At 39.6% G+C, this 12,350-nt stretch overlaps 1 protein-coding gene across 1 annotated transcript; it reads right to left on the bottom strand.

Annotated features, from left to right (window-relative positions):
* Nucleotides 1–1,225: 1,225 nt before the first annotated feature.
* On the bottom strand, nucleotides 1,226–11,708 carry mtf2 (metal response element binding transcription factor 2). Its single transcript, XM_069712571.1, is given in 16 exon segments — nucleotides 1,226–3,739; nucleotides 4,654–4,755; nucleotides 5,000–5,058; nucleotides 5,282–5,396; nucleotides 5,747–5,917; nucleotides 6,015–6,082; nucleotides 6,483–6,606; nucleotides 6,892–6,960; nucleotides 7,700–7,795; nucleotides 7,921–8,054; nucleotides 8,056–8,118; nucleotides 8,353–8,453; nucleotides 8,624–8,734; nucleotides 9,727–9,808; nucleotides 10,094–10,295; nucleotides 11,514–11,708. Coding segments are annotated over 16 exon segments (1,878 nt in total). The 5' UTR covers nucleotides 11,519–11,708; the 3' UTR covers nucleotides 1,226–3,363.
* Between the last annotated feature and the right edge of the window lie 642 nt (nucleotides 11,709–12,350).

Here is a 12,350-nt window from a genome sequence, read left to right as displayed (position 1 = left end):
TGTCAATGACGGTTGCCGGGAACAGCGGCGCGTAGAATGGCAGTTAACCCTTTTATTGATGTATTATGATAACCAGAGTCAGTGTTTTTGTTTTTGTTTTTATTTGGGTATTAAAAAAAAAAAACCTGTTCATTTATTTCTAATTTCACATGCATGATCAACTCTGGTGGACAGTATGCATTCAAATGTTCAGGTGTGAGTAACATGTAATAACAGCCTCGTGAACAGAGCTGTGTATTTTGTCACAACTATGAAAGTTTTTTTTTTTTTTTTTTTCTCTCCAACACCTCTCCTCAAATATAATTCAGGAATTTCTCATTATTTAACTTTATCAAATGGTGCATCAGTTCATCAATTCAGCGTTATCGGCTCCATCATCGGCTGCAAACTGGACAGTCTGGAAAAGGTGGTGGAGAGGAGGACGCTGAACAAACTATTATCCATATTGGATAATCCTGACCACCCTCTCCTCCACCTGCTGCAGGGACAGCGGAGCACTTTCTCCACCAGACTCCTCCAGCTCTGCTGTCACAAGGACAGATACAGGAGATCATTCCTGCCCACTGCGATCAAACTGTACAATAACTCACCTCTGGTCAAATCCATCACGCAACAAGTTGCACTGCTGTTTGTTTGTTTTGTTTTAATTCATTGTACTATTGTTTAGTTTAGTTTTGTTTAATATTATTATATTTCTATAAAGTGTGCATTTAATTAATTTTTTTATTTTTAATATTTTTTTACTACCTTTAGTGTAATTTTTATTGCTTTGCCCTGTATATGCTGCTGTAACATAACAAATTCCCTTTGAGGGATTAATAGAGTATCTATCTATCTATTACAACTAATGGTGCATGACATCCACTTTAGCGTACACACGATTAATACAATTTTCTACTTCTGTAAAATATGACAAAAATGTTGTTCCATAGATGTTTCTTGATTCAAAAGTTTTGTTTTTTTACCAGCAAAATTCAACGACTGGGAATATGACCCCAAGATGCTCGATATTACTGACCAACAGCCATCCTGAACGTTTCCTGAATGTTGGCATTTATACCTCACTTGCTTGTAACTACCTTTGAACTTTTGAAGTACTGCCCACTGGCGTGGCAGCTACACTATTAAAACCCAAGCATGTTCATGAAAATGGCTTTTGAGTCGCAGTGCACTGTAATGGCCTCTATGTATGAAAGGGTTGAACATCCAATATGCAACACACAAGTTCAAAATATCTGCTTTTATTTATCCTTTAACAAAAAAACAAACAAAAACAAAAACAAAAAGGTTCACAAGTAACACGTCAACCTATATAATGATGTATAAAAATGTAATAAGAAGAATCTCAAAAGACAAAGCAGACATTACATGTATGTTCTTTGGCTGCAGAAGCCTGTTGGAAGCCAGTGGTAGCAACATGAAGGCTGAGACGCTGACTGAACAGAGAGAAGCTTCAAATGCACCGACTACATCCCTACAAAGAAAACGCATCAGTGTCTGTAAATTTTAACAAAAGCAGAAACAAAAAGAAGAATACGAGCTGAATATTTACCTCCTGAAATGACATACAGCATTTTACTTTTCCAGTGATTGTTTTCTGACTCAGTTTTAAACAAGCAAGTGTCGCAGTAAAACGGACTACACATTATTCTGATAAAAAATAAAAAAGCTTACATGTTAACATGGTCCGAATGGAGGATCTAATATAAAAATACTGACCGACAACACTGAGTGAACAACTTAAATCAAACCCTCCCGTCAAGCTGCAAAGTCTGGCCTTCACAGTGCAGTGGAGTATTGGGGCATATCCTGAGTGTGTAGACCACGAGGTGAACTCGATGTAAAAGCAGAAGTACATTTTTTTATTTTTATTTTTAAAAAGGTAAATTTTTGTTGCACCAATCACACGGAAAATTAAATGCCCAAATCAAATTGTCACAATAACCATGCCGAACTCCCCTTTGTCAGGCCATACGGCCTGATTATAACTGATCAATAGCTTCATCCAGGATAATTTGCATAGGCAGCACAAAATAAAGAAAACAATTGTGAACTCTTGGTATGGAAACTGGGCATACAGTGTTCATCTTCTGCAGCACATTATCAGACAAAATGAACTTAATTAGGTCCTCACAGATTTCAAAGTTAATATTTTTTTTCTTTTTTCTTTTTTTTAAAATCAACTTCTAGTCAAAATGTTTTTAAAATAATAATCATTCAAAGACATTGAAATTTCTTGACAGAATCTATGAAACCAAAACACTTTTTTTTTTTTTTTCCTCAGAATGAACAGTTTACTAAGAATCTTTACATGTATGGGCTTATGAACTTTGGGGATGTTAATTAGGTGAATCTCACACTTAAATTTAATCAGTTGGGAGTAGATAAAAGAAAATATTATAACGAACTTCACCATGGAAGAGAAACACGGCTTTGTCTAAGATGAAAAACTCGAATCATCTGTTTAAAATGAGATGATTGCCTGACGGCTAAAACTTGATATGTGCAAGGGAATCGTTAACTAAAAGAACAGAAGAGATCTTTCCCAGAAAAGGAAATAAAAAGGGTAATAATAAACGTAGTATAGTTCTATATAAAATAATAAACATTTGCAGCAGCACATCTCTTTTGTTTAGAGTTCCTCCTGCTCACAAATGAGCACACGTTCAAAAAGATTAGGATTATGCCTGCTCAAGGCAACAAGAGGTACTCTTAGTTGGGACTGGCGAGAGAGAGGGGAAGTTACAGTGTATCAGACACTGTTGTAAAGGGACGTGTATTTATTCACCTCATTTGGTAAGAAAAAAAAGTGAAGCAAGCATTCATTGAGGAGTGCATGATTGTGGCTGTCAAAATCTTCCCCTCTTTCTCTTATCATCCATGATTCACCATTTAATACCGGACCATCTACATTCTGTCAAGAAAACTTGCAGCTTCACACTTAACTGGTCTGAAAATGAAAAGCATATAACTGGATTAAAAATCAAGCCCGATAACAGATCACTGAAAGCCTACAGGTGTAGTCTACAGAGCAACTGACTGACTGCTCCTGAATAAAATGGGGGTTTCTGTAAACATTCAAAGCAGATAATGGAATTTAAAACCAGATGAACACATGGTATAATAGCAATGCTTCATCTTTATCATTTAACTGTAATCTTACATAATACATGTGTTTGAATACGAGATAATGACCAGTAGGTTTCACAGTAAGCTGAACAAGCAAAACCTGCTCCTGTCTAAACTAAACAAAAGGCATGTATCAGTTAATACTCGGGATACACATGTCCTCAGCACAGCCACAAAGCTCTTGTAGGTGCTGGTTAAAAATGAGACATGGTGGTGGTGGTGGTGGTGGGCAGTCTAAGAGGCAGTGACTCCTTCCCACTCTACTAGGTACTGCACCTTGCCGTCGAGGGTGACCCGTCGGGCCAGGACTTTGTACTTTTCACCGCAGGCCAGACGCCCTGCTGCTCCGAAGTAGCTGCTAATGGAGCTCTTGAGGTGGGAGAGCTGGCTGTTGGGGTCCATGCCGTGAACTATGTCTGTAGAGTGAAGTCCTGGGAGGGAACTCGGCATCTCTGTGGCTGCAGGGTTTGTGTCTGCGTGGCCGGGAGGGGGGATCTCTGGGTTGGTGGGCTGCAGGGCTCGTCGCGGACGCCCCCGTTTCCTTTTTATAGGTGGAGGGGAAACGGGCATGATGCAGGCTGGTAGACGCATCTTGCTCGAACTACAGAGGCTGGCGGGTGATGAAGAGGAAAAGAGGAAGTACAAAACTGCTATTAATTCTTAGAGCAATGACAAAAACACAGTGTACAGTGGATGGTTACATAAAACAAGACTGAGTCTAAAGCCATGAGAGTGACTCTGAGGCTCAGGGTTCCCAGTCTAAGTCAAATTCCGACTTTTCTCTGACTTTCACCGACTAACTAAACTGAAACTGAGTGGACAAGAAAGAGCCACTTTATTTAATTCCCATCAATTTGCAAACTCGGGCGTTTTTCACTGTTTAAACCTACTGCACAATTATGATCCCACACAATGCCCCCTTACAAACACACTGACCCTTGAGCAAAAAACATGCAAAAGATTTTTCAATTGGGAACGGTAAGAAGCCAGCATGCTTCTTACTTTTGGCATTGTTGCGAAGGGCTCTCTCGCCCATGTTTGATAGATCTATAGTAGTTTTACAAACGTTACATTTAGCTTTTTATCGTCTATTATCACCCAGTCTTTGAAGACCGCATTGTGTAGCCAAAGCTCTTGAATTTGACATTTCCATGGTATGTTTACCATCCTACGCAATTACAATAAAAGGCAAATCTTTACTGACGTCCATGTCACTTGTTGAGGAACAGAATGGAAATAAACCACTTGCATAATATGAGAAGCACTTGAAATAATGCAACAACAAAAAAGACAACATGGAAGATATTATATTTTGATAAATGGCAACTCAAATTTAAACATGCAAACAAAATTCCCTGATATCCCATCACTTGGTCAAAAAAGTTATCAAGTCCCCTGACTTTCCCCTGTCTGGAAAAGTTTTAGAAATCCCCTGACATTTCCTGACCCCTGGAGGATGTACGGTACCTGGGCACTGTGCTTCTTTGAGCTAAATGCTAACATGTAGGTCAGAAGCAGACAAACCTGGACTGTCTTGAAAGGCTAGTTGAGGTAGTTTCTGAGGTGCTCAGGGTTCCTATGGATTCCACGTCTGAAGTTCGAGAAGACAGCAGAGACCTGTCGCTCCTGGTGTTGTTGGGATGGTACAATGGAAAAGAGGATTAAAAAAATAAAAAACATCACGGACTGGAAATAAGAACTTTTTCTGATGATCTTTAGACCGAACAACAAATCAAGTCTTCAAAACAATGAACACTATTAACGTCGAAGATAAAAACGATCATTAGCTGTAGCCTTTCCTGCACACTCTCCACTTCAAAGTGAAACAGTCATGCTTGCTTGAGATTACATTTTGTAATTGCTCACTTACTTGATAGAGGTGAGGTGATCCAATGCGTGGGGCTCTAGTGGTACAGGCTTTCTTGTTTCCTGTCAAAGTAAAAAAAAAAAAAAACATGTCCCAGGACAGTTCCTTTAAATCCAACACGTTCTCGAAGTCTGCAGTAAAGAGTCAAGTTTTCTCACAATAATGGCTGCATGAGCGGACACCTATACAAAATAGCAATGCAAAAATACCCACTCCTCAAAAACTATGCACACACCCGCTAAAAAAAAAATACGTTTAAGAGAAAAAAAAAGTGCACAAACACACCTGTGACAAGAGCTCACTGGAGCGTTGTGGTTTAGCCAGCGTCTCCAGAAAACATGTTCCTTGCTTCCTCTTTTTCTTCTTCTTCTCTGTGCCATTGGTTAACGTATTGGAACTTCTAGAGCAACAACATTTCACAACAACAGTGTAATTGTTATTTACAGCTGTCACACATTATGAAACCATGAACAAGATTAAAAAAAAAAAAAAAAAGAATTATCAAAACAACTTTGTAGTGCTTTTTGGTTCACAATTTGAATATCAGACATATGCCATCAGTCCAACACCAGCAGTTTGTGTATTGTGCTCATAATGATGAGTGTTAAAGAATATGTTCACGATACAGTGTCATTACCAAACTCCTAATTCATATTTTGAGCCGTTGGGAACTTTGGCTGACTTCTGATTATGTAACTTAAATGTTTTAAAATGACTTCACTTTAGAACTTGATAAGTTTCACATTTCACCTGATGCCAGACAGAGCTTTGGTGGACTTGCACCCCTTGATGGTGATCTCATGTGAAGCCTTCTCCATCACCCGGCCGGATGGCTCGTCACAGTTGGGGGGAGCAGGAGGGAAACGGATCCTCAGGCCGAACAGGTGCTTCTTTTTCTTTACCTCTTTCCCTGACATGAACCTGGAAGAGATTAGAGGTGGAGAGAGGGTAGGGAGTGAGGGGGAGACACTTAAAGAGCAAATACTGTCATCCAATTAAAAGTAACAAGTTAACTTACATGCAGCTATTGTTGTTCAATGCCTCCAGAACACTTCCATATCGCTCTGATCGGGGAGTGTTGGCGAGCTGTAGACACAGAGGGAGCGAAGGTTACCAAACAGAGAGGACGGGGTGACAGAAAAAAAAAAGTCTGGGAGCCGGGGCATTTTTTAATTCAGAGATAAGTAAACCTAAGGGGCGGGCTAAGAATGTGGTGTTTTTTTTTTTGCCTCCAATCAATTTGATTTGTACCGATGCGATTCGCTGCTACTTTCTACAGAAACCACTAACATGTAGCAGGTTTCTGACATCCATCCATAAAACAAACTCATTGATATAAAATTATATACCACACACACACACACACACACTCACATTACACGTGTTTGTGCTCAAATGGAAAATAGGAAAAAGAACTTTCCATAAAAATAAAATAATCTACATCAGCCCAGAACTGGCCACTAGTGCACATTACGAGTGTCCTTGCCTCCCCCAGCTGCAGCAGCTCCCAGTTGTCGTTGATGTAAGTCATCAGCTCCATCTCAGAGTCAAAGTACTTCTTCTTGTGAATCACACTCAAGTTGTACAGGCTGAGGTGTGTGACATCCTTCCTGAAACACGTAAGGAAACCGAGTTTTAGCATTCTGTTTCCAAACGAATATCAGAAATAGAAAACAAACATGGTCTGAAAATGTAGAAATTGTGAGAGTTTGTGAGAGTTCTGGTGTCAAAGTGGGGTGAAAAAGCGACATACATGTAAACGGTCTCTAGCATTTGGTATGCGTGCAGGTATTTGGAAAGAAGGGCAAGCACATGCTTGTGTACGTTATAATATTCTGTGCTAACAAAAGGCTGCGTGTTTCAAAGTTGAATACACATCTTCATATTTCACTTACCATCTGAGGGGCAGCCGGTTGAGGTACTCTGGTCCACCATTGCAAACAGAACAAATAAACACATAAAACCTGAAGGTAGAAAACACATCACGTCATCAGCTGCAAAATTATTTCATGGTTTCAGAGAGAAGTATGATAAACATATGAAAACAAGATGGAAGTGATCAGCATCACGACATCAAGCATAGTATAATTTCTTCTTACAGGATTTACTCTGACGGCAGAGTTTGAAATGATCCCCACCAAAATAAAAGATGATCAAAATCATTGGTCATTATCAAAAGGTTGTTTTCAGCAATTTGGGTTTTGGGTTAATTTTCTGTTTGTTTCACAAATAAGTCATGAACATTACTAATGTGGTGGATTTCCTATTGTACAATGAATCGTAATGCTATAATGTAAATTTTTAAAAAAAAAGGTACACGAGAAAAGAAGAACGTCATTGTGTCATCTTTCTGTTCCTTTCTTATGTTGAAAACCTGCCGCCGTGTAAGGTTTTTCTTTTTGTCTCCATTTTTGTTTGTGTGTGTACAATTAAAAAAAATGAACATGATAGAGTATTTTTTAGATAATTTCATATCATATTCTGACAGACTGCCTTGAGGCTCCAAAGCTCCAAACTGGTCACTGGTGGATGTATTTTGCATCAAGATCCAGTATCACCATTTTGAACGTCTCAAAATTACAGTGTTAAGTCCTTTCACACTATGTTTGCTGTTTAGACAATCAGTCTTTTAAATGACCAAGTTGTAAATATTTACAATTATTGAACAATCAATGTAGTTTAGAAGTAGTAAGTATTTCGCACCTATCTCCGTAGAGCATGGGCATCTGCAAGCAATGGAGACAGGCTTCATGGAACCACTGCTGACACGTGTCACACTGCAGCATCTTCAGGAACCAGCTACAAGTCAAGAGACAGAGACAGATCAGCTGGGCCAGCATGTGATATTAATTTCTCATGGGCATGTAGGATATATTTCACCCAAATTCTTTTGTGTGTTTAAAGTATATAAAGGTGTTACTCACTCTCCAGGACCGCCACAGTAGCAGTAGCACTGCTGGGTGTTAGTCTTGTGGCCCTGGTCCCACACCAGCTCCTCCAGGGCGTACGGGAAGGACAGGTTCAGCTCCATGTGCTGGTGCTGCTGCTGCTGCGCCCTCCTCCTCCTCCTGCTGCTGCAGAAAGGCTTTAGCAGATGCTCCCCTCCTGTGTGTACTCCCCCTCTATGAAGACGCAAAGACAAAAAAAAGCATGTTTACCAACAACAACAAAACTCTTTACACACATTATTTATCCCATAATTATCTATAGAGTCCCTTATCTCTTTGCTTTACAATTAAAGAAAATAATGACTCTTCCAAAACGGCCATTTGTCATGTAAACACACTCTCTTGTGAGCAAACAACATATACAATCAACAAAAGGTTTCATGTGATCATACTCAACAAATGCTGTACCTTAGGTATAGAAGTGAGCTCACATTCTGAGCAAAGCCACTTGTCATCAGAGTCGATGACAACAGCATCAATGATGGGGGAGTGACACAGTTGATGGTAGCCTGAAAGACAATGAATACATTTACACATAGCTGCCACCAAAACATCTCCCTGAATGGGGGAGTCTAAAGTAAGGAGGTAACTGGATAAAGAATGGATAACTACAAAAACTATATATATATATATATATATAGAAACACAGTAAAAGAGAATCAGAGACAATGAAAGGCACCTTGTCCACACTTGTCACAAATGACAATCTCGTTGGGTTCCTCTGAAGTTTCGTCCTGGCATATGGAGCACACAATGTCATCGTCGTCATCATCCTCATCATCTTCATCCCCTGAAAAGGACAGAAGTGGTCAGGGTACACAACTATCCCACAAAAGAGAAGAAACTAAACCAAGCACCACATGTAGTGACTGTGGGGACTATTTCTTCCATTGTAACTTTTAACCTAAGCAACCAGGACACCAAAAATACACAGTAACTTCCTATTATTTTGTAATTTTAGATGCTGTGAGTATCATAAACCAGAATTCCATTCAGCCACATGATACTGTGGTGGCAGAAGAAATATTTCAAAACCTGGATAAATCAAATCAAAACTAATATCAGGCTATGGAACCTGTAACTACACCCAACTGTGATGTAAAGTGTATAATCAGACACTGTGCATTTCAACTTCACTGGAGCTAAATTAGAACTTCAACAGTGGAAGTCAAACGCACACATGGCTTTTAGACACAGTTCACTTTTTAATCAGCTTCATAACACTGCGTGCGTACAGCATGTAGATCAGATCAATGTGGAATTTGTCAAGCGTAAAAATAAAAATATATCTGGGATTATACATGTTGGGGGTCTGAATGAATTTCCATCACTTTAAGCAAATTTTGGTAAGAGACATTTTTCAGTGATCCTGATCACAGCGACTCGCTCAGGCTACTATTTTGGAGACGTATCTTTCTTTATTAAGAAGTTCATGTCATATTTGCATCTGACTGCAGCCTCTTTGTATCTTTCCTATGCTCGTCTTTACGTGTAGGCGGTGAACTGCTGCTGCTGTTATACTGATACACCGAACAGTTAACTGTCAGTGACAAGAGCGGCGAGATAAGTCTTACAGAAGACAGCGGACAGGGTTCGGACAGTACAAAACCACTAGTTCATGCAAAATCATCCTTAAACTGTGCAGAATGTAAACAGCAGACACTGCCAGACAATAAAACTGCGCACATCTTCTAGATTCCCTGCAAATGATTAACGCCTACATAACTCAAGTTAAATTCAACTTCTCACCAACATGCAAACGTTGAGGCTGAAATAGCGAACCTGTTTGAATATCCTTCCAAAGAACCCAAGACTTTGAGCGGTCCTCAAATACCACAAAGCATCGCTGTTTGTCCCGATCTATCTGAAAAGCAAAATAAAAATGTACTTTTAAACACAGCACTAAGTCGACTGCATGGAAAGCTCACACATTATGAAACAATGATACATAAAAAAGCACCACAGTTCAATAAGTTATGAGAACAAATGTTCTTTCTCACATGAATCCAATTTAAGAAAAAAAAAAAAAAAAATTCCACAGTTTATGCATCCAATGATCAAAATGTTTTGTGCTACTCGACTGAAACGGTCCCAGATTTCATCACCGTGAACACCAGAATCTGCTAAGGAGAGCTTCCCTCACACTAACCTTTGTGATTGTCCCCAGGTAGAACAAGCCATCTGACCACCGGGCCAAGACGTCCTGTCCCTCTGTAAACCTGTCAGACATGCCGTCTTCCCCATACTCTCCCCGAGCAGAGAGGCTTGTGGGGGACAAGGACACAGCCTGCTGCTGCTGCTGGGGATGAGCTCTGTGATGGACAGACAGGTGATCCACAACGCCCGAGTCTCTGGAAAACAAGAGGAATAGAGACACGTATTTACAATATGGAATGAACTAAATCATAAGCGAGTCACAGTTTACAACTAATAATTATGTGTACAAGTACAGACTCAACATTGTGTTCAATTTCTTTGAGAGTCCTGGTAACACTGCAGGCCCAAGAAACCTTTCGTCTGCAGTCCAAAATAAAGCAATCTCACAAATCAACACTATGCTTTTTTTTTTTTTTAATGATTTCTTTGTAACTAATAAGAGTCAATAGGGATCATAGACCGACATATCTGTATTAGGACAGCAAATAATGATCATTTTCATAATTGATCAATCTGTCGATGAAGTGATCAGTTTGGTCTCTAAAATGTCCGAAAAAATGTCGACCAGTGTCTCCAAAAATCAAAGATGAGGAGTAAAATCTCATATTATGTCTATACCCAAAAGATATTCAGTTATATAATCGAGAAACCAGAAAATATTAACATGGCTGGAATCAAAGAATTTCCGCCGTTTTTTTTTAAAAAATTGAAAATGACTCAAAAAAATGCATCAAAATAGTTTGTGATTAATTGTCTGTCAATCAATTTATCAATGAATCGACTAATCCTTGCAGTCATACTGTGCGTCTGCAGTGCAACACTGTTTGACACGTGTTGGTCACAGACAAGGGTACATTATGTGGTTTACAGAAGCCATACGCGTGGTATTTCCACGCCACGTGATACAAACAACAGGTAGTTACTCATGATTCGTGTTGATTAGTAAGGTAACCACTGCCACGAAGTCAGATTAACGTAATCACTTCCCAACATTGATATTTAATTACAAGTGACAGTTGTCCGATTAATTACACAAGTGCAACATTTAATTTTTTATTTTTTTATCTTAAATTGAAAAACATTTGCTCATTTACTTATAATAGAGAGCGTATATTAGTCTTTTCTGCCTTTTCCCTTTAGCCACAGTCCGACGGTCCGGGGTTCCCTTTGTTCGGATAATGAGTGAACCTGGTCGGCTCCATCCTCCAGCGAGGATAAAAGAAGAGTGTGGGATAAATGTTGCACACTGGGGGGGAAAAAAAAAGCCTCGCATAGGAAACAGCTACCGTCGCCGCCAGGCCTGCTTTCATAGCACAAATAATCCACATGCAAAAGCCGCCGTAACCCCGGCCGGGTCTCTGACCGTCCGACCCACACCCCCCGACGGGAGGAAAACATGATGACAACAATACCTCATTCGGTCACCTCCGCTTCAACAAACGACTCGGCACGACAAAAAATTAATCGGATAGGAGTGACGCCGCGGTTCCTGTGTTTCTGCAGCTGAATCTATTTCAAAAGTATGTCTCCAGAACTTGCGGGGCTCGTGTCTTCATCAGAAAATAACAAACGGTTCATTTTCCCCCAGCACGTTCGCCATTTTGGTTTCCCGCTGATGCCCGGGGAGTGCATTGTGGGAAGCGCTTTAACCGCTGCTTGTTGTCGCGGCTACGTTCACCTTTTTCTTTTTTCTTTTTTCTTTTTTTTCTTTTTTTTAAATATTTGAAATAGTAGGCAGGGCGTTTACCGAGCAGCAGAGCATATCCGCCCCCTTCAACAAGCACAATATGTTTGGTTTTTTTTATTTCGGTCGAACAAGATATATTTCCTGTGGAGTTGTGTCTGTTAGTGTGGATAAAATTTGAGAAAGGGTCAGACATTTTCTCAAATAAAATGTTTTTATTCAAAAGGACCGAAATTAAACTTAGTGAAATTGTGACCACCCTTTGGCGCTATGAGACAACGTGACATGTCTTTTTTTTATTTTCAATATTATCACCGGAAGCTGTGTTTGGAGTTAGCGTCTCCATGACAATACAACTTTTATTATGAAAGATTTTGCGGGAAATTTGCTTTACTTATGTTTGTTAATTTGACCCCAGTTTTTCCTATTAAAAAAAATAAACCCCTTCTTTTAGGAAAGCGAAGGCGTGACCCGCCCACTCGGCCTCTGATTGGCTAATGCTTATTGCTTTCATTGGTTGAGTCTTAGACATATATATACGTATTTATGTCTATGAGTTGGGTTG

The sequence above is a fragment of the Brachyistius frenatus genome, unplaced genomic scaffold (assembly GCF_029030835.1).
Source record: "Brachyistius frenatus isolate BFR_SWC_R1_liver_20210118 unplaced genomic scaffold, ASM2903083v1 Contig_110, whole genome shotgun sequence".
In the NCBI taxonomy this organism is placed as follows: domain Eukaryota; kingdom Metazoa; phylum Chordata; class Actinopteri; family Embiotocidae; genus Brachyistius; species Brachyistius frenatus.
This window is presented reverse-complemented; position numbering and strand designations above follow the sequence as displayed.